The sequence below is a fragment of the Sinohyriopsis cumingii genome, chromosome 11 (genome assembly GCF_028554795.1).
Source record: "Sinohyriopsis cumingii isolate HCF-2022 chromosome 11, ASM2855479v2, whole genome shotgun sequence".
In the NCBI taxonomy this organism is placed as follows: domain Eukaryota; kingdom Metazoa; phylum Mollusca; class Bivalvia; order Unionida; family Unionidae; genus Sinohyriopsis; species Sinohyriopsis cumingii.
In genome coordinates this window covers 45364396-45392266 of record NC_142971.1, presented here as the reverse complement: position 1 = coordinate 45392266, position 27871 = coordinate 45364396, and the positions used below count along the sequence as shown (strand labels likewise).

The 27871-nt window shown below is 36.1% G+C and overlaps 1 protein-coding gene across 1 annotated transcript; it reads left to right on the top strand.

The window, feature by feature from the left end:
* The first annotated feature begins 1714 nt into the window (after positions 1–1714).
* LOC149788049 (baculoviral IAP repeat-containing protein 7-B-like) lies at positions 1715–27781 on the top strand. Its single transcript, XM_089974328.1, has 4 exons — positions 1715–2055; positions 21198–21361; positions 23852–23924; positions 26056–27781. The coding sequence occupies exons 1-4, from the start codon at positions 1911–1913 to the stop codon at positions 26259–26261; spliced, it is 588 nt and encodes a 195-aa protein (XP_089830454.1). The 5' UTR covers positions 1715–1910; the 3' UTR covers positions 26262–27781.
* Positions 27782–27871: the final 90 nt, after the last annotated feature.

Sequence of the window (27871 nt, the reverse complement as noted above, 5' to 3'; positions counted from 1 at the left end):
CTGCCACGTATAATCTGCATCAGTGAAGAATACAATATAAATTGATAGAATTATGAAAGTAACACTTGCAAGAAGTCATTTACAATAATGCATCAAGGAAGATTTGAAAATACTCGCATAGAATTATGTCGGTAATCCCCCTCCATAGTCTAAATGGTTCCAATTACATGCATGGTCATATCTTTATTAGATGTACCACTATCTACTGTCTGACGTGGAGTTTCCCTGTCAGCCAGACTAAACATGAAGCTTCATTCTTCTCCTAATCCTTGCAGAAGAAGATAATAAAAAATAAAAAATAAAAACTTTTTGGAGGGTGGTTGGTTGCGTGAGAAATTTTGTATATACCTTTTACATGTTTTTTATTCACCAGAAACTTTGCCAGATTAATCATTGAGAAGTTTGTATCTGTCAGAAACGTAGGCTATATTGCAATGCTTCCCTGCTGTGATATTTGTTAGAATGTTTTGATGTTCACACAGACAGCACTCATTTCTCCTGAACTGGGTTGGCCTACTTGTATTGGCCACGCCCATCCTTCATGTATCCACCATGCGCAGACATACATATAGACATACGTACTGACAGCACACCGTTCTAAGGTTGGCCCACTTGTATTGGCCACGCCTACCCTTCATGGATCCACCATGCGCACAGACAGCACACAGTTCTCCTGAATTGGGTTGGCCCACATTTGTATTGGCCACACCCACCGTTCATGATCCACCATGCGCACAGACATACGTATAGACATACGTACATACAGATTTTTTAAAATCAGTTTCATTGAAGCTTGCGTAGTAAAGATCCCGTTAAAAATATCCAATATTTTTTAAAGTTTTCAACTCACTGTTTTACTAGGCCGTTTTCGTAACTTAACATTTTTTAATCATACTACATGAGTAGCCTAGAATTCATGATTTCTGTACTACTTTAGTCTCTAATAAGCAACACATAATATTAAATTTCCGTAGACCTTGTAACACTACCCACCCATAAAATTCCCTTATATCGGCCCAACACATGTACCCAGAGTAAATTAAATCATGCGTAATTCAGAGGTCGCTCCCTCCGCATATAACGTCACCGAGGTATCACAGACGATGGCAGTCGAGTTCTAAATGATAAACAAACTAATGAAATGAACACGTTTGTGCACCTTTTTTTTATCCTTGATGCTTTTCGTGTTTAAAATCGGGTGGGGTGGATTACAAGCTGCCGTGGGGGTGGATAAGCCTTGTTGTCCAGACCATCTAAAGGACATGATAAAAGACTTGTCATACCTGAATAAAATGTATGAACGTATGTGCAGTGTGATTATTTGGAAAGAGATTTTTCAATATCATTCCATGAACATTGTGGTGTGTGTGTGTGTGTGTGTGTGTGAATACAGCTGCACCCGCTGCAGTTCTTGTAATAAGTTAACCGGCCAATTAAAAAAGCTAAAACAAAACAAACAAACAAACAAAAAACGGGTCATGGGATAACATATTTCACTTCCGGCTCTCATAAATGCTAAATTACTAGCAGCACCGTCACCAAGTTTCGAACAGAAAATGACACTACTATGCTCTTGTTGCAGAGAATATACACCTCCCATTAAATAACCTGAAAGTACTCTAAAAATAGATTGGCGCTACTGGCATCAGCTAAATTTAGCAAAGGGGAAATCCGTTTGAATTCTATTCACAGGCACAGGCTAAGGTAATTAGAAACGAAAACCATAATCGATATATTTATCTTCATGATGCTTAGACTACTGATATAGTGTGCTCTCTTTTATTTTATCGGCGTATTTTTTGTTCATAATATTGTGAAGGTACTTTCAGTTCAGCTGACGTTTCGGGTATCTTAAATCCACACGTTGCATGTCTTGTAGGTCACAACTGTTGTTTTCAGCTTAACTTCCAATGTCGGACCTGTCTAACAAAAGGCTTGGGGCTACCTTTCCCCTGTTCTACACAGTTGCTAGTAGAGTAGAAACCTTTGATAACTGGTCAAAGGACAGTCATCTGCAGCCCATGGAACTAGCAGAAGCAGGATTTGTATACCGAGGTTAGTGTTATTTTAACCAATGTCATTAATTCTGTAATTTTTATCACACCTTATAACTCCGTCATTATTCTTATCATGGAGCTCTAATTTCACCATTTTTTTCTTCCTTACTTACATAAATATTCATCTAGTCTTCATTCTTTCAAGCAAAATTACTAAAGTTATACGAACTCTGACTTTATTTAATAAATTAAACACCAAATAAAACAGATAAACTGCATCTGTTTATGTATTTGCTGGCATATGTTAGGGGGTGGGGGTGCTCGGAGGAATGAGATATATATATATATATATATATATATATATATATATATATATATATATATATATATATGTGTGTGTGTGTGTGTGTGTGTGTGTGTGTGTGAACGGTGAGTTCAAGCCCTTCAACATTGACAACACAATGTCTGGGGTATAAAAAAATCCGATGAATTATATTTGGAGATGTTTGGAGGAGCAATTTGTTTCTTTTCTCTTCTCTTCTCGTCTCTTGTTCTTCAAGTTTGCATTTATGTTCAAACCCTTTTTACAATATCCATTATCTGTCCCTAGTTCCATCAAAACATTAATACAGTCAGTCTAATATACATGACGCACGACTGCTTTTAAACATAGAACAAATAAAATTAAGAGACGTAACACGGAAGTATTGGAAGTCATTGCTGACAAAGAGAAAAATTTAGTTGGTGATAAAACAGACTCATTTGTATCCTGTGTTTATGATAAAATAGACTCATTTGTATCCTGTGTGTATGATAAAATAGACTCATTTGTATCATGTGTGTATGATAAAATACTCATTTGTATCATGTGTGTATGATAAAATAGACACATTTGTACCATGTATGATAAAATAGACTCATTTGTATCATGTGTGTATGATAAAATAGACACATTTGTATCATGTGTGTATGATAGATATGAAAATGTGCCTGACTTAACGTCAGTGTCGGCACTGCAGATAATCCTGATGTATTAAATTATATCGTTGATTTTTTCCCCCAATTATTATTTTGAAATATGCAGTTCCATTGTTTGGAAGGAAAGTATTTACACAGAAAAATTAAACCAAACGGAAATGTTTTGATTGCTAAAAGTTGTCAGAAAGCAGGGACTGAGTTTAATGTCCAAAAGAAACTGGCAACATGGAAACTAAACTTACAATAAATAGTACATATATAAAGCTAGATTAAGTCTTAATAAAGCAAAAGAAGATTGCAAGAAGAAGCATATTGTTAAAGAGGGTATCAAGATAATAAATATGGCCAAATCGAACCCAAGTAGGATTTTTAAGAAAAAATATTAAAAACAATAACAAGAAGTAGTTGATGTTGTTGTAGGGTTTAACGCATTTTTTAGGTTATACATGGCGGCCAGTATAAATGGTGGAGGAAGAACCCGGGAAAACCCCGAAGAAGAACCACCCACCACGAGAAGCTACTAGCAAGCTTTCTCATGTACCCACATTGGCCCAGTCCGAGACTCGAACCCACGCAGACAGAGGTGAGACGGCAGTGATTCGTAACAGCGAGCGCTTTAGATCATTCTGCCACTAAGGGTCCCCACAAGAAATAGTAAGCAATATAGTAAATTATGCGCAAATGACTTTCTGAATGTTGTAACTGTCTGAAAAGATTGTTAACTTAGTTGAAGTTGTTAACTTCCCTTGCAGAGTTTTTTTTTTAATGCTTTCTCCAAAAGGGTTGGCAATACCGGAATTATGGAATTAATCTGTTTATAGTTCCTAATTATAAGAAAAATACTATTTATGAAGTTTATAACTATGGGGTATTGCATTTATTAGTATATTAGCACAAAAAACCCAAATATATTGAATGAAAGATTCCATAAATAGGCTAACAAATATTGAAACGATAATTGAAAACTAGCATGGTGTCTAGAAGCATTAAAAAAGATCTACGGTATATTGCATATCTGTCATCTACGTAACTATTTCCAAGGTGTTGCGTTCCGGGGGAAAAAATCACATTACGCACTCATCGATTATGAGATAGCAATCGTTAAAATAAACTGCGATTTTTTTTATAGCATAAATTAACCCGTAAGGAGGTCATTTCAGTTCAGGGAAAGGTTTTACGTGTGCTATTTATAATTCTGTGGAATCTTGCGTAAAATACAATAAATAGTTTTCAGAATTTTCCGAGTCACACTATAACTTGAAACAATAGGAACCTCTCTCACCAATATTATTCGCAGTTTTTATTATGTTACATGTATATATATATAACGTCATGTAAATGTAGTTGGTGTTTTCTTTTAAGACGATTTGCCTATTTTTGTTACTCTATGCAGACAATGGAGTTATTTTCATAAATTCTCAATAGTAACCAACAACCATGCTAAATAATTTTAGAATCACTTAGTCGTTCTTGGACGTCAAGGTTAACACTTGCAAACCATCAATTGCTTTTTGAAAGAGACAAAAAGAGAGGCTCATCACCTTAGTACAATGGTGAAATATTAGAAAAATGTAGACTTATTTAGGTACCTACGTTTGCATTTATTTATAAATGGATTATGGTTATGAAGACGAAAGTACTCAAGTGTTCAGTGACATTTAGCTCATTTTAATTTCTATAAATTATTTAAATACACTATTTTGCCTGTAAGAGAAAAAATTAAATATTTTGATATTCTCGTTTGATTTGTGACTTCCGTCCAGAAAAAAAAAATATGGCAAAAAAAAATAATATGCAGTTTTATAGACAATTATTTGGGTGAAAAAATACTAGTTTGAATGTTCTGTTTGATGATAGGGGGAGATATTCACCGTTTTACATTATAAAATTATTCTTGTTAAAATGTTGGACTAGTATGTTGGTAACTAGAGATAGTTTGAGTTTTAGAACACGTGATATGTTGAATATCGATGCTGATAAAGGCGACTTTTACAGCGGGAAAAATTTAGCATTTCAAGTTACACCTATTAGATGGTACTGAATTTTCTTATTTATGGAACAATAAATTTGATAATGTGATTCCAGTCAATGAAAAAACTGTAAATCATCAGTGATGTCATCAAACTATTTAGAATATCATTTCATACATAAAGAATACTTATCATAAGAAAAGTACGTGTGTGTAATAAAGTTTCGTTTTAAAAATGCACTGAAAACTGAGTTAGCGAAGTATCGCATAACTTATATGTAGAAACATTTCGGTACGATGGAGAATTAACACATAAGCTATGTAGAAGGTTTAAATCGAGAGCTGTCGAAAATTGATATCATCTTTTAATTGTTTGTCCATTTTTTAAAAGGGAAATCGAGAAGGAAAGATGTATCATGAAATTTAGATTCTAAAGTTTATGGCCAAAAATTGAAAAATGTAAAGCCTATATGTCTAATTAAAACAAACATTACATTGGTAAAATGTTTCTGATTTGGTTTGTTGTTGTGTTCTTAGACATTAATCAAATTGCATCTCAGTATACTGGCGAATTCGGACCATGGTCGAGTCGGAATAAACTGTATAATTTTGAACATGTGCAGTTATATATATATATATATATATATATATATATATATATATATATATATATATATATATATATATATATATATACATACTGACCATGACCTTTTATTTAACTAGTATTTATTTCTAATGCAAATCATCTTTTCTTGGAATAAGTTGAATACAATTCAACGACACGTTATGAAGTCTGAGAAAAATAGTAAAGATTAATATTTTAAAAAATCATTTTTTTCGGCAGACATAACAGCACAAGTAGTGAATGGGGTCACTTTAGCGACAATGGGAATTAGCATTAAAAACCACCCTGGGTCACTTTGGCGACAATGGAAATTTAACATTAACCACCCTGGGTAAGATTAGCGACAATGGAAATTTAACATGGGCAAAAAACCCTGGGTAAGATTAGCGACAATGGGAATTTAACATGGGGAATAGAGTTTGGGTCTGTCTAGGGACAAGGGGAATTGAACATGGGGAATAGAGTTTGGGTCTGTCTAGGGACAAGGGGAATTGAACATGGGGAATAGAGTTTGGGTCTGTCTAGGGACAAGGGAAATTGAACAGGGGAATAGATCGTGGGACTGTCTAGGGACAAGGGGAAATTGAACATGGGAATAAATCGTGGGACTGTTTGCTTCAAGGGGAATTTAACATATAGAAATTAAACATGGTGGGTCTGTATAGCGTCAAGGGGAATTGAACATGGTGGGATTGTCTAGGGACAATGATGGTAGAGGGTCAAACACAACAGAGACAGAGACATACATACACTAGTACAAGCGTGAGATTTATATATAAAGCATTACCAAGACCTGAAATCTTGCTGGGGTGTTCCAAAATCTGCATAATTGTAATGATGCTATAAATAGCTATAATCAAGGAAATGCTCAACGACAAAATGGATGTGACTAAAAGTAACGCTAAAATGACGAAATTGTCCCAGAATTTAAAGGAAAATAAACATATCCCCGAAAATTAAGTTACAATGGTTTAGACTAAAATGGATAAAATTAGTAACTACTTACAATATCAACTTGTGTGACGATCGTGGATAAACACCCATGTATCTATCTATAGCTATAATCAGCTAAAATTCCTATGAAATCCCACTATCTATTTATACTACAACTTGTGGGTTATTCCTTTGGAAAACCCCACTATCTTTTTATAGCCTCAGCTTGAGTGACGTTCCTATTTATAAACTCTAGTACATATGTATAGCTACAAACTGTGGAAATCCCCAAGTCCATATTTATAGTCTGGAAATTACCAGCGTCAGTGACGTAACTGTACTGAACACTAGGGGATAAATGTCAACAGTGTTGCAAGTGGCTGACCTGAATACACGCTACTGCAGGTAGGTAAGTAGAGTGTATCTGATAGGGATAAAGTGAGTTTTATAGGGACAAACAGAGACCAATACACACACACCCACACACACACAATGTACGCACGCAGACATACGCACACACACACACACACACACACACACACACACACACACACACAGAGGGAAGAGGAAAAAACAAACCCCAAATATACTATCAACACAGAAGGGAGATAATACAAACCCCAAATAAACTATCCACACAAACGTACGCGAACGCATACAAACCCCAAATATACTATCCACACAACGTCGCTAACGCATACAAACCCCAAATATGCTATCCACACTCGGGAGGAAGAAGAAAAATACAACCAAATATACGATCTACACAACGTACGCGAACACACACACATACACACACACACACACACACACACACACACACACACACAGAGGGAAGAGGAAAAAACAAACCCCACATATACTATCAACACAGAATGGAGATAATACAAACCCCAAATAAACTATCCACACAAACGTACGCGAACGCTTACAAACCCCAAATGTACTATCAACACAGAAGGAAGATAATACAAACCCCAAATAAACTATCCACACAAACGTACGCGAACGCATACAAACCCCAAATATACTATCCACACAACGTTGCTAACGCATACAAACCCCAAATATACTATCCACACTCGGGAGGAAGAAAAAAAAAAACCAAATATACGATCTACACAAAAGTTTTTTGAAAGCACCTAAGCCCTCACCTGCAATGACCAACTCTGCCAAACACCTACACCCCACCCCCCACTCCCAACACTACAAAACCCATTTAACCCGTTATTTTATGGCATCAGTGTGTGATTTAGGAAACATCAAGACACAAAATGATGGATGAATAGACTGACTATTGTTTACCGACTTGCATGCCTAAAGAGCGTGCGTGAAGGAAAACATCCTTCCATTTCAATTCTAACTAAAACATGATCCAGAGGGATAGAGAGAGGTGAAAGAGCACAATTTCATAAAGTGTGAGTAAAAACAAAACACGCTATCCTTATTATACAATGTCAAGACCAAGAGACACTTACGTTTTCTTTCTGGTCTATTCTCTTTTAGAAGGCAGTATGAAATTTCACATCAGGGCCAACGCATCAGCTCACATTGTCAATTTTTCCATTTCCATGTCTTTACTGGCACAAGTTCTTCATCATCTTCAATTTCTTCTTCTTCTGAATCCCTCTTCTCTGTTTCGTTTTGTTTCTGTTTCTTCTCTTTTCTCGTAGGGCACTCTGAATCCCATTGTCCTTTCTCCCGACAGCGATATTAGGCATATTGACTTTTGTCTCTCTTTCTTAGACGAAGCAGGTATTCTGGAGACAAATACCCATTTACCTTTGCAGATATAGCAAACTTCATCAGCACTTACACACTTTCGTATGACTCTCATCAAATCAACGACCAAAAGAGTAAGTTTTGTTGCCACTTTCGCCTGTGAATTATGCTTTCGTATGACTTTTAGCAAATATTTGACCAGCAGGTCGATCTGTGCTGACTCTTCCATCTTCTTGATCGTTTGAGAGTGGAATGAATACTCTGACGCTAAGACACTCTCCTCATATACAGGGACCTGCTGCGTATGAAGCCTAGTCAAATGTAATTTTGCAATAAGATGAAACGATTTCATTGAGGAAGTAAAAGGCAATGATGTACCGTATCGCCTCACACAAAACCTGAAGTGTTAGTTCAAATCCGTGTCAGCGATTTCGAAGACGACATAACTGGGCTTTAATCAATGATCTCCAATTATGCCACAAAACCACGAGTCCTGATTCACGCCAAAAGAAATTTCGTTCGGTCCATAAAAAAATAGTATCACATCTGAGAAACGCAAAAACGAACTTCCAGAAAACTGAGAACGATGGCTTACACCTACAACGTAAATGTATGAGTTCAAGTAGTGCGTAAAACTTAGTCAAATTAAATTTTTATAGTCAAGACGAAACGATCTCATTTCGAACAAGAAAGCAGACACCAAGCGACAATGGCGATCCGTGTCACAAAACACTTTTCAAAATGTATATTATCAGAGGTTTGTTCTAGCGATCTGCACGGTTAAATTAAATGTTGATGTATTTTGCAATAAGACGGACACAATTTCCATGGGATCGCCCATGGTACGATTGTTCGTGCATTAGTTTAATTTTTAAAAACATTTTTTTATATAAATCGCCTATAGGATAGACTCAGTAAAGCATGGCCATTCTCGTCACTGTCTGAATAGCTACTCAAGTCAATTCGAAGCGAACGCGGTAAGAAAATAAGTATAGCCAATGAAATGGCTTACAACGGGTGATGCATTGTTTTGTTCTAGGACTGTGTGGCATAATAATTCCTATGTTCTTGCGTTGTTACCATTACAGTGCAGACAGACTGAAATGTGAACTTACAAGCCCTCTTTGTGTGTGTGTTGTGCCATTTCTTCTTACCACATCAAAATACTGAGCGTCACAGTATTGGTTCGCGTTTTCAAGCTGACCATTTTTTTTTTTATATCTCACTTAAACATTTTAACATAAACACTCACACTCACATCGGTAGAGTCAGAACAGACGTGTTACAGTATTGAGGGGCATGTTATCTTTTTTTTTTCAAACTAATAAATTTGGGGTTTGTATGAAGTAAAGAACCGAAAGTACAGTGAAACTCAAGGATGATGACCCAATCTGTCTGTCTATTGATGCGTGTATTTACTTAAGAAGAAATATGACCTCTAAACCACAAAGAGATACGGCAAGCATGATTAGATTAAACACAACGATGTTTTCCTTCACGCCCGTGTAATTTAGAGTTTCAATCGTCTTTGAAGACAAACTTGGTCTCCTTTTGTAGGGCTTGAAATAAGAAAAAAAACTGAAAAATCTTAAGCACTTTGCTACAGATAATTTCATCAACAGACTAAACAACATAAATACCGTTACAACAATAGAAAGCCTTAAATCTTCTATCAAAAAGAAATGCATGAAAAAAATTAAAGATTAACGATAACTAACCAATGAAACCGAATTTAACAAAGGCAATGACATGTGAAGAAATGCCTCTCACTTTGGAAAGGTAGGCGAATGTACTCTGTCATGCACCATCAACTTGAAAAAAATTATAAACAGAGAGAAAACCTGAATTCAAAATTCAGTTGTTTTTTTTTCTTCAAAATTATTTCGTTTCTTTTTTTTTTTTTTTTGGAACAAATCTAAGCACTAATATAGAGTGGAAAAGGGAAAATGCACATACAAGCTTTGATATTTCTGAAAAAATGAGGGGATATTCCTAACGTTCATAACCACCTATATATGCTTGGACTTGTCTGTAACTTATCCACAAAACAAGATGTACATATTTCTGGTCAAGCTGCAAGTGTGTGCGTGTTTTTGAAAATGGTAAAAATGGGATATACAATTTTCTCGTGACACTTATAAAGTGAAGAGTCTGTGCAAGTGTCAAAAGCCAAAGTCATATAAGTTTTGTATTTTGTACGTCTTGTAAAGATTTCCACTTTAGAAAATGTGAAGTATCACAAGTTATTATCACAAACAGAAGTGGAACATAGGGGCTTGCAAGAAAGAAAATAACCCAGACAGTTGGTGTCATCAAGAGTGCTAGAGACGGTACCCGAACTTGCTTGCTTGCTTACTTGAATTAAAGTGATTTTCGCTCTAATGGAGCATGTATCACTGGTTTAATAACGCACCGCGTGATTTTCAATTACTCCTGGGGAAGGAAAGAGAGCCTCATCCCCCAGGCTTTTATGTACTCACAGACTATTTTTAAATTTAGCCACTCAGGTGTAGGACTAACTAGTCCTTAACAACCTGACTGAAAGGCTTTAAACATGAGTGGGAATTGTCTCACCATACACTCATTTTTCTGTCCGAGCGTGGTAAAGGAGGAAAAAGGTGCTCAGCAAGACAGCCATGGATGTTAAGTACTCACCAAAACGCTAGCCCGTACTTATTTCAAATCAAGTCGTGTCACCAAAAAAGACGACGTGTACGACATCAAAGGCATTGTCAAACGCAGAAACCGTAAAGTGGACAAACGACGTGTCAAAGAAGTCAAAGTACGTTGGAAAGGATATCCGACCAGTTATCATTCTTGGATCGACGCTTCGCACGTCATCGACTATAAAAAGAAGTGACCATCATTCCCTTTCACACAGATTCAGCTACTGCGATCACTCCTTCACCCAATTCTTCTCTGCATGATTTACAAAAACAACCCTTGTGGGTGAGGTATAGAGAACGTGTGCCTATAACGCAAATCGTCTTTTTCTGCCAAACCTTCGTGGTGTATTGTGTGATCGATGCAGCCATCGCCAATTTGAGTTTGCAACAAGGAGACGAACAATTGTGGACCATTGTATTGAGCAGTTGCATCGGTTACCTGCTTCCTAATCCCTTCCTGAAATTCTCCTCGCACGGGAACCACGGGAACCTTGTGTCCAGTGTCAGTGCCAGCCACCACTCCAACAACAACTCCATTTTGGGCGGAGACACTCCTCTGACTTCCAGTAACACCTCGGAGAGCCAAAGAACTCTGGAATTATGAGCAATAACAACCAATTTTACTTAACCTTACCCAGTGACAGTTCCATGGAGGTGTTTCCCAAGAACACGTTGTGCTGTTACACGGTCAAATTACCTCAGACCATTCAGTTAGATCACGAAGCCCATTGGGAAGTGGCTTTAGTGGAAATCATTCACCCAACACAAATCAAAAACATCACCGAAAAGCAAAACACTTTCGAGGTGGAAATCCTGAATGCCCAATTGGAGGAAGAAATCAATAACATCGGGTTTTTAGGGGACACAAGACCAGCCAGCAATCCAGCCTTCATTATCTACACCTTGAAAATTCCTTCAGGTTATTATTTTAGTGGTGAACATTTGGTGGACACTATTGCGGACAGGTTCAACTTAGCCTTTGGCAAAGCACTGTACAGAGCCAAAAAAAGTGTGAAGATTGACTACCATAAAGTGGCTCATCGTCTCATGATCAAATTTCAAGATACGGACACATTGTCCCTCAGGTTCAATGGTAGTTTGTTTGAAATTTTGGGTGGACATGCAGAAATGGTAGCAAACAATTTGAGCCCCAAGATCAAAAGTAATATGGATTTTTACAGAGCTTTTGGAAACCCGGTAGAACTGAACCAAGGACTTAATTTGATCTTTGTGTATTCCGATGTGGTGGAGTACAACGTGGTGGGACACACCTCTGTGCCGTTACTGCGTGACATTCCTTTCAAAGTGGATAGTACCACAAACAATGACCAGGAAGGTGCAAACACCTATCACGTACACCATGAATTTGTACATCCTCACTATTTGCCCGTCAGTAAGTCGTATTTAGACACTGTCAACATTGCTATAAAAGGAGATCTGGGACAAAATATTCCATTCTCCAAAGGGAAAGTTACAGTGAAACTCCATTTTCGAAAACGGTTCTCTAACGAATTGTAAGTCAAGAGAGCGACGAGTGACATTTTCACCCTATAAAATCCGGCCAGATGCGTGTGGAATTTCAGTTTGCAGAAAATCTACGCGCAGATAATACGGTGAACGTCCTCCTGTATGCTGAATTTGACAATACGATATAAACCAACAGTTTGAGAGAAGTCATTCTAGACTATTAGAAGTTATGGAAGACTTTTATCAATGTTTGTATAGTAGGGATTCTTTGGACATGGAATGTGAAGATCCTGAGGAAGGAGAACCCCAAGACAAAGACGAAGAAGTCATCATGATGAAGTCTAGATGGCCAGAACAAGAATCACATTTAGTTTCCTGTTATGCTATAGTCTTGACAGAAAAAAAATTAAGGAATTGATCAAGAAAGATTGCTATGGATGTCATAACGATCATCCCAGTGAAATTCAACACGATAAATGCCTGATGCTGAGTCAAGAAGACAAATTGGACGAATATCTGGACGAAGCTTGGAGTCTCATCTCGGAAGAAGACGTGTTACAACAGTGGTATAAAGGCTTGCGTGAACATTATTGTCCTCCATTAACAACTCAAGAGATCCATCGCATCGAAGCTCTGTTGGATCAGAGTTGGGAGACAAGGCGAAGAAACGGTTACTTGTCAGACATTTTCAAGCAAAAAGTCAGGATCGAATTGATCACTTATCATTACCTGTGAAGAAGAAAAAAAACAAAAAATGGATACCTGAGAACTTTATTACCTTTTGAACCACAGTTCGTACACTGCTTCTTGGAATCCTGTCGTCTGTGCTAAAGATGAACTCCCTCATTGCACACCTCAAAACCATCAAGCTTATGTGATCAACACGGACGACAGTCATCTCCCAGGAACCCACTGGGTAGCCGTTTACTTTCCTCAAGAAGGATGTGTGGAATATTTTGATTCCTATGGATTGCCCCCTTTGGAAGACGATGTCATCGACTTTATGAGAAGAAATGCTCAGACCACCCGATTCAATAATGTGACATTACAAGGCACAGATTCCTTGGTGTGCGGACAGTACTGTGTGTATTTTCTGCATCATCGCAGCCTGGGCTTTTCTTTAGAACATTTAGTGACTCATTTTGATCCTCGTTCTTCTTCTTCTAGAAACGATGTGAAAGTAGATCGATGGTTTTATGACCATTATGCTTATCTTTTGTCTCAAGCTAGGAAACGTAGTGTCCATCAATGGCCTAATGACTTCCAACAGTGGAAATCACAGTTTCATTCACAACGTTGTCAGCCCTGTCCAAAATAATGTGTAAATTGAAAAAAATGTTTGTGATTTGAAAAAAAAAATGTTTGATGTTATATTGTTGGATTATTGTTAAAAATGTTAGTTGTTTGTTAGTATGAATAAAAAAATGTTGTGTTTTGAAGAAAAAAATGCCTTTGTGGTTTGTTTGGCTATAGGAATGTTGATTTATGTCTTTGACTCCTCTCTATCCCTCCCATAACACTATTTGAACGTTCCGGCTCGAAACCGTGTAGTAATGTTTTGCTTCACGTCCGCGCTTTGACTTTAAGAACCGGGGTAGTCTCCAGTCTGCCCATCCATTGTTAACTTATCTTCCTACGAAGATGTGCTCAAGATTAGCCAAGTTGAACAAAGCCTATGTGAATTTGCATAGGGTCATGACAAGTCTGATACCGAGACCTGAAGAGATAGACAATATCATAATGTTGAAAGTCACTGAAGACCTGAAAGAAGAGCTCTTCAAGGAGGAATTCAAGAAGGAGAAAAAAGAATGGATGGAGAAGTACAGACTTCATAAACAGCAGAGAGAGCAGCAACAGCAGCAGCATGAACCTGACAGAGGCTTTGTCAACAGTTGTATCGACACCAAAGAGTTCTTCTTCTCTTTTCCGAAGAAGCAGACCTTATCCTGTGAGAAAGCCTGTCGTCAGAGGAGGCCGTCATCTTATAACCTAAGCGATCGCCATAGCTTCAAGTTCCCCCCCCCAAAAAAAAAAAATTCAGGGCTACCCCATACTCTCGAAAAGAAATAACATTCCATTGCCTATGATATGTTAGTCAGTTAGAAGAAAAAATACAGAAGTGAGTCTATCAGCACATGATTTCTTTATCTTGGTTACAAAGTGTGACTCTAAGTTGTTCGTTTCCGTCGCTTATCAAAATTTTAAAAATAGTAATGTTCTGTAAAAAGTGAGTGAGTGTTTCTTTTAGGTCTGTGCGTTTTTTTTGTTGTTTTTTTGTTGGTGATAATATGGATAATGTAAGTTCGGGTACAACGAAATTTAAAGAATTAGGCCCAGAACTCGGTGTGGAGGGAAGAAATATACGCAACAGCAGCGGGAGCAAGAAATGCAGACCTAGCCAGTTAGCACTCCACCCACCTCGAGAACACAAATAACATCTAGTCAACAGCCGACTATACCTAACAAACAACCCGTCCCGGAAAGAGTGGTGGCAAAACAAAGGTCCAATTATGTTAGACAAACGGTATGGCAAACTCAAATGTAATTATAGGAGGCACTACGTTCTTTTCTCACTCCGATACTACAGGCAATCTCAGCTGAAAGAACAACCACAACAACAATAACAGCGACAGACACCATAGCAGCGGATTTGAAACTATCTACCTCAACTGAAGAATTAGTATCAGAACCAGAAGAGGAAATTGAGGCGGTTGAGGAGGAGGAGGAGGGGGACGCTGACCCTCGTTGAGAAGTACACCGAAATGGGGCTAGATAAAGCATTGTATGACGTCAACATAGCAGGGCAGCCATACAATACGTTGCCTACAAATCTCTAGACACCTTTAAACCATGACCTTCTCAATGGGGATTAGGGGTCAGAGTTCTTCCCCAATTCTACAGACAAGCCTACACTGGATACCCCCTCAGTCAACTGGTAGAAACCGCTGCTTACATTACCGCCCATCATGGCTACGCATTTCCTGATATCAAGAATCATGAGACTAGGAGTGCGGGAAAGAACGTGAAAGCAAAAGAGAGACGTGTTACCTTCTAACAGATAAAACAGATTTTTTTAGGGCTCCAAAAGATTGCTTTTTATTAAATAGGGAACCATATTTGGCTTGGTATCCCTCCTTGACTAAACTATTCTCGAAACGAACTTGACCCATTGGAACACCGCAACAAACATAACTTTTTAAACCTAACAGTGACCAAACTGGTATATGTCGCTTAGACATAATAATTTAAATAAGATCAGTATGGCTATTTTTATGTACACTAAGTACTAATATTAGACAGATAAGTTAGGAAATTTAACAGACTCGTTAGATTTGAACTAATTGCAAAGGTGGTTAACACATTATTGGTACTTTTTATTGTCCATTAGCAAAAACGGGACTTGATTTGAAATAAGTACGGGCTAGCGTTTTGGTGAGTACTTAACATCCATGGCTGTCTTGCTGAGCACCTTTTTCCTCCTTTACCACGCTCGGACAGAAAAATGAGTGTGTGGTGAGACAATTCCCACTCATGTTTAAAGCCTTTCAGTCAGGTTGTTAAGGACTAGTTAGTCCTACACCTGAGTGGCTAAATTTAAAAATAGTCTGTGAGTACATAAAAGCCTGGGGGATGAGGCTCTCTTTCCTTCCCCAGGAGTAATTGAAAATCACGCGGTGCGTTATTAAACCAGTGATACATGCTCCATTAGAGCGAAAATCACTTTAATTCAAGTAAGCAAGCAAGCAAGTTCGGGTACCGTCTCTAGCACTCTTGATGACACCAACTGTCTGGGTTATTTTCTTTCTTGCAAGCCCCTATGTTCCACTTCTGTTTGTGATAATAACTTGTGATACTTCACATTTTCTAAAGTGGAAATCTTTACAAGACGTACAAAATACAAAACTTATATGACTTTGGCTTTTGACACTTGCACAGACTCTTCACTTTATAAGTGTCACGAGAAAATTGTATATCCCATTTTTACCATTTTCAAAAACACGCACACACTTGCAGCTTGACCAGAAATATGTACATCTTGTTTTGTGGATAAGTCACAGACAAGTCCAAGCATATATAGGTGGTTATGAACGTTAGGAATATCCCCTCATTTTTTCAGAAATATCAAAGCTTGTATGTGCATTTTCCCTTTTCCACTCTATATTAGTGCTTAGATTTGTTCCAAAAAAAAAAAAAAAGAAACCAAATAATTTTGAAGAAAAAAAAAACAACTGAATTTTGAATTCAGGTTTTCTCTCTGTTTATAATTTTTTTCAAGTTGATGGTGCATGACAGAGTACATTCGCCTACCTTTCCAAAGTGAGAGGCATTTCTTCACATGTCATTGCCTTTGTTAAATTCGGTTTCATTGGTTAGTTATCGTTAATCTTTAATTTTTTTCATGCATTTCTTTTTGATAGAAGATTTAAGGCTTTCTATTGTTGTAACGGTATTTATGTTGTTTAGTCTGTTGATGAAATTATCTGTAGCAAAGTGCTTAAGATTTTTCAGTTTTTTTTTCTTATTTCAAGCCCTACAAAAGGAGACCAAGTTTGTCTTCAAAGACGATTGAAACTCTAAATTACACGGGCGTGAAGGAAAACATCGTTGTGTTTAATCTAATCATGCTTGCCGTATCTCTTTGTGGTTTAGAGGTCATATTTCTTCTTAAGTAAATACACGCATCAATAGACAGACAGATTGGGTCATCATCCTTGAGTTTCACTGTACTTTCGGTTCTTTACTTCATACAAACCCCAAATTTATTAGTTTGAAAAAAAAAAAGATAACATGCCCCTCAATACTGTAACACGTCTGTTCTGACTCTACCGATGTGAGTGTGAGTGTTTATGTTAAAATGTTTAAGTGAGATATAAAAAAAAATGGTCAGCTTGAAAACGCGAACCAATACTGTGACGCTCAGTATTTTGATGTGGTAAGAAGAAATGGTACAACACACACACAAAGAGGGCTTGTAAGTTCACATTTCAGTCTGTCTGCACTGTAATGGTAACAACGCAAGAACATAGGAATTATTATGCCACACAGTCCTAGAACAAAACAATGCATCACCCGTTGTAAGCCATTTCATTGGCTATACTTATTTTCTTACCGCGTTCGCTTCGAATTGACTTGAGTAGCTATTCAGACAGTGACGAGAATGGCCATGCTTTACTGAGTCTATCCTATAGGCGATTTATATAAAAAAATGTTTTTAAAAATTAAACTAATGCACGAACAATCGTACCATGGGCGATCCCATGGAAATTGTGTCCGTCTTATTGCAAAATACATCAACATTTAATTTAACCGTGCAGATCGCTAGAACAAACCTCTGATAATATACATTTTGAAAAGTGTTTTGTGACACGGATCGCCATTGTCGCTTGGTGTCTGCTTTCTTGTTCGAAAAGAGATCGTTTCGTCTTGACTATAAAAATTTAATTTGACTAAGTTTTACGCACAACTTGAACTCATACATTTACGTTGTAGGTGTAAGCCGTCGTTCTCAGTTTTCTGGAAGTTCGTTTTTGCGTTTCTCAGATGTGATACTATTTTTTATGGACCGAACGAAATTTCTTTTGGCGTGAATCAGGACTCGTGGTTTTGTGGCATAATTGGAGATCATTGATTAAAGCCCAGTTATGTCGTCTTCGAAATCGCTGACACGGATTTGAACTAACACTTCAGGTTTTGTGTGAGGCGATACGGTACATCATTGCCTTTTACTTCCTCAATGAAATCGTTTCATCTTATTGCAAAATTACATTTGACTAGGCTTCATACGCAGCAGGTCCCTGTATATGAGGAGAGTGTCTTAGCGTCAGAGTATTCATTCCACTCTCAAACGATCAAGAAGATGGAAGAGTCAGCACAGATCGACCTGCTGGTCAAATATTTGCTAAAAGTCATACGAAAGCATAATTCACAGGCGAAAGTGGCAACAAAACTTACTCTTTTGGTCGTTGATTTGATGAGAGTCATACGAAAGTGTGTAAGTGCTGATGAAGTTTGCTATATCTGCAAAGGTAAATGGGTATTTGTCTCCAGAATACCTGCTTCGTCTAAGAAAGAGAGACAAAAGTCAATATGCCTAATATCGCTGTCGGGAGAAAGGACAATGGGATTCAGAGTGCCCTACGAGAAAAGAGAAGAAACAGAAACAAAACGAAACAGAGAAGAGGGATTCAGAAGAAGAAGAAATTGAAGATGATGAAGAACTTGTGCCAGTAAAGACATGGAAATGGAAAAATTGACAATGTGAGCTGATGCGTTGGCCCTGATGTGAAATTTCATACTGCCTTCTAAAAGAGAATAGACCAGAAAGAAAACGTAAGTGTCTCTTGGTCTTGACATTGTATAATAAGGATAGCGTGTTTTGTTTTTACTCACACTTTATGAAATTGTGCTCTTTCACCTCTCTCTATCCCTCTGGATCATGTTTTAGTTAGAATTGAAATGGAAGGATGTTTTCCTTCACGCACGCTCTTTAGGCATGCAAGTCGGTAAACAATAGTCAGTCTATTCATCCATCATTTTGTGTCTTGATGTTTCCTAAATCACACACTGATGCCATAAAATAACGGGTTAAATGGGTTTTGTAGTGTTGGGAGTGGGGGGTGGGGTGTAGGTGTTTGGCAGAGTTGGTCATTGCAGGTGAGGGCTTAGGTGCTTTCAAAAAACTTTTTCTTCTTCACTCTGTGTTGATGGAATATAATGGGTTTTTTTCTTCACTCTCTGTTAATAGTATATATAAAGGGTTATTTCTTCACTCCGTGTGGATAGTGTATAATGGTTTTCTTCTCCTTCCCTCTGTGGTGTGTGTGTGTGTGTGTGTGTTCGCGTACGTTGTGTAGATCGTATATTTGGTTGTTTTTTTTCTTCTTCCTCCCGAGTGTGGATAGTATATTTGGGGTTTGTATGCGTTAGCGACGTTGTGTGGATAGTATAATTGGTGTTTGTATGCGTTCGCGTACGTTTGTGTGGATAGTTTATTTGGGTTTGTATTATCTCCCTTCTGTGTTGATAGTATATTTGGGGTTTGCAAGCGTTTGCGTACGTTTGTGTGGATAGTTTATTTGGGGTTTGTATTATCTCCCTTCTGTGTTGATTATATATTTGGGGTTGGTATGCGTTCGCGTACGTTTGTGTGGATAGTTTATTTGGGGTTTGTATTATCTCCCTTCTGTGTTGATAGTATATTTGAGGTTTGTTTTTCCTCTTCCCTCTGTGTGTGTGTGTGTATGTGTGTGTGCGTATGTCTGCGCGCGTACGTTGTGTGTGTGTATGGGTGTGTGTGTATTGGCCTCTGTTTGTCCCTATAAAACTCACTTTATCCCTATCAGATACACTCTACCTACCTACCTGCAGTAGCGTGTATTCAGGTCAGCCACTTGCAACACTGTTGACATTTATCCCCTAGTGTTCAGTACAGTGACGTCACTGAGGCTGGAAATTTCGAGACTATAAATATGGACTTGGGGATTTCCACAGGTTGTAGCTATACATATGTATTTGAGTTCATAAATATGAACGTCACTCAAGCTGAGGCTATAAAAAGATAGTGGGGTTTTCCAAAGGAATAACCCACAAGTTGTAATATAAATAGATAGTGGGATTTCATAGGAATTTTAGCTGATTATAGCTATAAATAGATACATGGGTGTTTATCCACGATCGTCACACAAGTTGATATTGTAAGTAGTTACTAATTTTATCCATTTTAGTCTAAACCATTGTAACTTAATTTTCGGGGATATGTTTATTTTCCTTTAAATTCTGGGACAATTTCGTCATTTTAGGGTTACTTTTAGTCACATCCATTTTGTCGTTGAGCATTTCCTTGATTATAGCTATTTATAGCATCATTACAATTATGCAAATTTTTGAACACCCCAGCAAGATTTCAGGTCTTGGTAATGCTTTATATATAAATCTCACGCTTGTACTAATGTATGTATGTCTCTGTCTCTGTTGTGTTTGACCCTCTACCATCATTGTCCCTAGACAATCCCACCATGTTCAATTCCCCTTGACGCTATACAGACCCACCATGTTCAATTTCTATATGTTAAATTCCCCTTGAAGCTAGACAGTCCCACGATTTATTCCTATGTTCAATTTCCCCTTGTCCCTAGACAGTCCCACGATCTATTCCCCTGTTCAGTTTCCCTTGTCCCTAGACAGACCCAAACTCTATTCCCCATGTTCAATTCCACTTGTCCCTAGACAGACCCAAACTCTATTCCCCATGTTCAATTCCCCTTGTCCCTAGACAGACCCAAACTCTATTCCCCATATTAAATTCCCATTGTCGCTAATCTTACCCAGGGTTTTTTGCCCATGTTAAATTTCCATTGTCTCTAATCTTACCCAGGGTGGTTAATGTTAAATTTCCATTGTCGCCAAAGTGACCCAGGGTGGTTTTTAATGCTAATTCCCATTGTTGCTAAAGTGACCCCATTCACTACTAGCACAGTTTCAGGATGTTATCATTTTTTTAAAAGATTATTACAATGTCAGAAAGATTCACTGAATATAGACATATGAAATTGTATTGAATTAAATGATTAAGTTGGTAGTACTTAATTTTCATTGTTTAGTATATAAGTTTTACTTAGTACTGTTAGTATATATTATCATATACATGTACTGAGTACAGATAAATTTGTACATAATCTTGTAAAAAGCATTAACATAATGTGACTTATATATATATATATATATATATATATATATATATATATATATATATATATATATATATATATATATATATATATATATATATATATACTGAGTGTGAGTTATAATGTTTTGTTATTTTTGCTGTATTGTAGGGGATGGAGACAGTGTGACATGTTACTGCTTTAGTGGAAAACCGTCTCAGTTGGGACCTGGAGATAGCGCCTGGACAGAGCATGAAAAGTTTTACCCATCATGTGCACATGTTCTTTTACAAAAGATGGGTGACTTACGGATTGGACATGTAGATGCAGATGAGGTTTGTAGGATGAAACATAGTGGATACATAACATATATATATATATATATATATATATATATATATATATATATATATATATATATATATATATATGACACAGCTAAGATTGCAAAATAATGCCCAGAAAAGATTATTTCATTCTTTTGTATATTTAGGCACATGTATTTGCTCTGATGCGAGATAAAGATCTTGTGACAATTGACTCTTTTGTCATCAGCTATTTTTTTTATCTTGATATGTTAACTCATCTGTAGAAGCTTGGTTAGCGAAGATGGAATTTCCCTGAATCAGCCCAAAATATGCACTAAGCTTCAGTCTCTTCCTCTAACTTGCAGAAGACAAAATAAAATTAAACTCTTTTTGAGTGACTGGACGAGAAAGAAATGTTGTACATACCTTTTCCATGCTTTTATTCAACAGAAAATGTGTTATTTTCATTGAGAAGTTTAGATGTAGCAAGGTCACAACTGCAGAGGTATATATTGTACATAGTACAGTAGGTTACATTATTTGTACCAAAAATTCAAAACATACAAACTGTTTAACATGTAATCCAACTGTTCTCCAAAATGTAAATTACAGTGGAACCTGTCTTGAAAGACCACCCCTTCTGCCAAAACATAATGGTCTCTCATGACAGGTGGTCTCTCATAACAGGTTATAACACTATATAATCTCTAAATCTTTACATGGAGAACCTGGTCTCTCAAGACAGGTGGTCTCTCATAGCAGTGGTCTCTCAAGACAGGTTTTACTGTACCTATCTTGACTTTGCTGAATCAAATACAATTTGCATTAATCGAATAATTTACATTAAGAACAGACCCAGTTGAATCCTACTACTAGTATTAATATTGGAATGCAAATAGTGTGAGTATCTGACCACAGATTTTAATAACAAGACACAAGCAAATAGTGGGATAATCTGACCACAGATTATTAATAACAAGACACATGGAAATAATGGGATTATCCGGTGTCATCTCAAGCAAATAGTTTAATACTTTAGATCCCAGGACATGAAATGAGAACCTACAGTAAAGTAACCAGGCATGCCATTGTCTCTGGTGACAAAGGTGTCAAGTCTGTCTAGACCTCAAAGACTGGAAAGAATCAAATAAGGGACTGCAGCTGTTTACAATACCTGCCTATTATATATAATTACATAGGTAGGCAAACTCTCTTGTACCAGAGGTACAGTGGACCATAGGGGTGGCAAGAGCAGACCCCTTTATTCCACATCACACCTTTCCATGTAATGTATACACAGAAGAGTTGCTCGTGAACACATGGAATTTTAGTTCCTTGATTCATTATCATTTTCCTAAACCATTCTCCATTCTGCCAGTTAAATTGGATCTGTCACCGACTCACTGTCAATGAATCATGAATTATTTTCCATGATATGAAATATGTCAGTTGCTTTTTTGTTATACAGATATAATATGAAATAGGTTCTAGTGGAAATATCTGGTGAAATGGATACTTATTTCCATTGTGAGTAAATGTTTCTAAATATTTAACAATTACAGTTTATGAAATTAGGCTATAGAATATTTCCTAAATTATTCACTTACCATATCTTGTCTTGGGAACATGGAAAGATCTTCATATATCTTTTCATGCTTCCATGTTGAGATATTTATTACAATGTTTTGATGTTCTATCTTGGTTACCAATTTGAAATGTAATGTTGCATAATAGCTTATATGCAGATATCTGAAATAATTCCAATGTTGTGCTGTAAAGCAATGACAAATATGTTTGATTTGTAAAATAAATATGTGGAGTGACTGTCTATTTAAAGGAAAAAATCTACATGTATTTATTTAATACATATATTTTTTTACCTATCTTTTCACAGTTAAAGATGTTGATGACTTTACAGTCTTGTATTCATGTATGATCTCATAAATACAACTCCTACAACACTATTTTATGATGGAAAAATTGTGGGTACAATTTAGGGGTTGTATATAGACATGGACAATGTTTCAGAATTTAAATCCATTTACTGGGGGCAGAGAGCACATCAAGTGTGGCAGTTTGGGTGGGTGACACTTTGGCTTGAATGTGGGGGTGGTAGGTGGGTGACACTTTGGAATAATATGTGTGGGTGGGAGTGTGGGGGAGTGTAGGGGGTGTATTAATAACTGAGAAATGTATTAGAATTATAATTTCAACATTTTGAGAACACAAACATTTAGTAATCCATTATTTTCTTCTTTATGAGATTAATTACAATACATACAAATGTACAGATACATGAATAACATGGACATGACATGTAATTACATATGTAACTCACAAACTCATGCATACATTGGCATGAATACAATTTGTTTTATATGTTTGATTGTTATAATCCCCCATACCATACCAGCATGATGATTGAAAAGAAAATGTATATTGTCTGTATTGAATGAAATTAACGATGTGAACTGTAAATTTCAATGATTGTAATTATTATTATATTTTGTGTTTCAGTGTGGTACAACACAGAATAGACGCGAGGGCTTCAACAAAGATTGTGCATATGAAGACAGTTTAAAGAACCCAGGTAAAATATAGAAATAGTTTAAAGTTAACAAGAGCAATAACAGTAACTACAATAATTCAAGCCTTCATATATTTCATTGGAATACATGTCAGTACATAGGGCAAGCCTTCATATATTTCATTGGAATACTTGCTTATACATAGGGCAAGTCTTCATATATTTCATTGGAATACATGTCAATACATAGGGCATGCCTTCATATATTTCATTGGAATACATGTTTATACACAGGGCAAGTCGTCATATATTTCACTGGAATACATGTCAATACATAGGGCAAGCCTTGATATATTTCACTGGAATACATGTCAATACATAGGGCAAGCATTCATATATTTCATTGGAATACATGTTTATACATAGGGCAAGTCTTCATATATTTCATTGGAATACATGCCAATACAGAGGGCAAGCCTTCATATATTTCACTGGAATACATGTCAATACATAGGGCAACTTCAAATTATCTTCTTTGAAATACATGCAAATTTCTGAGGGCATGTTCATTTTTTAATTGTGTGGGATTACATGCCAGTTTGAAAACTAGGCAGCTAGTCATTGTGTATGAAACCTACTACTCTGTGGAATAAATTATAATAATCACGTATGGAATTATCTCACAAAAATATGCATGTATCGTTTCATCCAATAATCTATTTATCTAATATTTGGGGTCCCCTTAAAGTGGGCATACAAGTTAATGAAACATAATGTTATGCATGGAAATACCTCATTATAGTACCTTAAAACCTGGATTGTGTTACTATATATAGATTGCTAGTATTACTATCAACTATTATTATCCATCTATGTATCGTTGTACATGAATCCCTATGTTTTCATAAGCAGCAAATCAAAATATGTTGATCACTAAGAGTGCAGATATTTAGCAAATTTAGTTATATTCATGAAAATGTTTTTCACCGAAAATGATATGATAGATTTTTAAGGATCATTTATTTGCTAAAAGATTTCTGCATCAGTAGCATGCAAAATTGACGATATTTGTACAATTTGAATGACACTTTGTGATTTACAGTATACATTACATAGATATAACTTTGTAAATAGTTGCATTTATATGCATGAATGTTTGGAAATATGTTTGTTATATATGTTTGATTTAATTTATATTTAATTTAATTATTTGTTTGTTAGTTGTTAAATCTTTTTAAAAATTCTATTACATGCTATTATAATGTAACTTTGTTTACTGGATTTGATATTGTCTAGAATATAATTCAGTTCTGATTGATTTGTTTTTTTATTTTTGATGTAAACAGCTAATAATAGAGATATTGTATCTAATGCTGACCTAGTTCCTGACCTTGATTAAGAAACAAAGGCAGTTCTAGTAAACAACTTGTTAAAAAAAAATTAAATATTTTCCCAGAGTAAGAACCATTGATTTCAGTTAAGGTCATACTGGGAGTACATGATGTTAGGCGTTTAAAAAGCTTCTATTTTGTTCTAGAAAGATGACCATGTGACCCTCATCTGGGCATCTGTTTTGCGTTGTAGTTAGACTTATTACTGATATTTTGAGAAAGAATAGTCAGTCGTGCCTTAACACTTGAGAAGTCGAGTTGTTTTTTATTGTGACAAGTTTTGGGATAATTAGGCCTATTTTATTTTCTTCAAACTATTTGGATTTCAAGTAATTATTTCCTCTAGAAATACTAGTGCTCTAAATTAATTCTTGGACGAGGACATTTATCGAAATTTATATAGAATTCAAAAACTGGAATGATATTTTCTGTGATTCAACAGGAGACTGTTGACACTGCAGCACTTCACAGGTTACAACAGACGTCATCATCTTTCATTTTGGATTTCATCAGGATTCGAACTCAGTTTTATTTAGGACTTTTTAATAATAGGACTTCTATTGTTTAATTCTTGGATTATTTTTGGATTTGATTTGTAAAATCGTAAGTTCTTTTTTTCACATTTTTCACTTGATATTCTAGGGAAATAAATTATTTTTCAAATTTTACAAAGCTTCTTGTCTTCACTCTTTTCTGATATGTTTTGTAATAGCCTAAACACATAACAGGTTAAAGAAGTAGATAAATGCTCTGATTAACAAGTACAAAAAAGAAATCACATTTCTATCAATTTTTATTTCTAGGCATTGAGGATTATAAAAAGTTGGAAGAAGAGAACAAGTACTTACGACATCAGTTTCTGTGTAAAACATGTCTGCAAGAAAAAGCCTGCATCGTTTTTTTACCCTGTGGTCACCTTTCTGCTTGTCCTGTATGTTCACACAAACTACAGAACTGTAATATTTGCCAGCGGCATATTAAAGCCACAATCAAGGCATATTGCTATTAGAAAGAACTATCCTGACCACCATTCATAAATCTTATAGCTGGACCCATTATTCCAAAATGCAAAAACTGTTATTACTATATTTTACATTTTTTAAGTCAAGGTGAATTTTGACATATAATTTCCAGGTGCTTTGGCCCATATAAATTGACCCCCTCGTAAAAATACTCTAAGTAATTTCTCTATTCTTTTATACAGCGAGGTCAGTTTTTACATGAACTCTACTGAGAAAATGGGTGTTTCTATATTAGTATTACATAAATCAATCTGTTGATTGATAATCAAACAGTGTGCTTTTAATTTAAAATTGAAGTTTGCTTTTAATAATCAAAGTCAGCAAGAAATTGCATATATTGTGCACTGAAACAATTTCATTATTCATCACTAACTACATTAGTATACAAAACCAGTATGTTTACCTAAATACTCTTTTCATTTGGTCGGGTAAAGGGCACAGTCAAGGTTAGAGTGACTGAAAGAAGAAAAATGATTTCTGCACTAAGACATGAGTTCTATGTACATGGTTGTGGATTATAATCTGGACTCAGGCTAATGAAGAAGTTTATCACATTTGAGCTCAAAGGGTCGAAGGTCAAATACAGGGCTGGATCTTCAGTTCCTTGCATAGATAAATCCTTCAACCAAAGATGAAAAGCACAAAAGATTTTGAAAAGGAAGCCTTAAATCATACTATATCAACAATTTATTTGATGCATGTTTTGAATGTAAATTAACAGCAATTTAATAGCTTTGGCTAGTTCCATATCCATTAACATACATTTATTTTAATAATCACGCTTTAAGTAGGCAAAATATAGCAGATTTTGTACTCTGAAATACTTTAATCATTGATCACTAACTTCCTTGGTACATAAATCTATGAGGTTTTATGAGATTCATAATAATGTGGGTCTAATAATAGTGCTTCCCATAGCATGAAAAAAGGGCAAAGGACCAATAGAAAAGGAAGGGTCGCATACAGTGAGGGCAGAGTCGCTCTTCCAAAGTAAAAGGCAGACAAATATTTGCACACTTTGCATATTTAATTGTTTCACTTGCTAAATTACATAGAAATGTATTCAAAACAAGGCATTTATAATAATGAAAGAACCATTACCTTTAAAAAATAAGGAGGTTTATAATCTACAAAAATGATATTTCAAGGGAAGCAAGATGTTATGAAAGGATAGCAAAATGTTATGAAAGGATAGCCAAATGCCCAAGAAATTCAGGGTTTAGCACCCTGCCATTTAAAATGTCTGCAGGTAATACCGAGTTAAAACATTTTGGTATGCCTGGCATTCAAGATGGCCCATATCTGCATGAATCAAGAGAGAGAGAGAGAGAGAGAGAGAGAGGATCTGGATGTATAATTACATTTCATTGAAATAGATTATACGCAATACACTGCAATACTATTTTGCCTGCTTAATAATATCTTTGTGTGATATGGATATACATTTTGTAATTGTATATTGTACTCTATACCAAGTGAAATAAACACACTTGACTCAACCAGCTTAGCTGTGAGTTTGTTTTCATTTGCTTTCCAGAAGGCAGTGAGTATTATCTTATGATGTTGTCCATTCATCTGTCAGCAGAATCACTTGATT

Coding starts and splice junctions, on each gene's coding strand:
- LOC149788049 (XM_089974328.1), top strand. CDS start 1,911: ATGTCGGACCTGTCTAACAAAAGGCTTGGGGCTACCTTTCCCCTGTTC. Junction 2,056..21,197: donor AGCAGGATTTGTATACCGAG/GTTAGTGTTATT, acceptor GCTGTATTGTAG/GGGATGGAGACAGTGTGACA. Junction 23,925..26,055: donor AGACAGTTTAAAGAACCCAG/GTAAAATATAGA, acceptor TTTTATTTCTAG/GCATTGAGGATTATAAAAAG.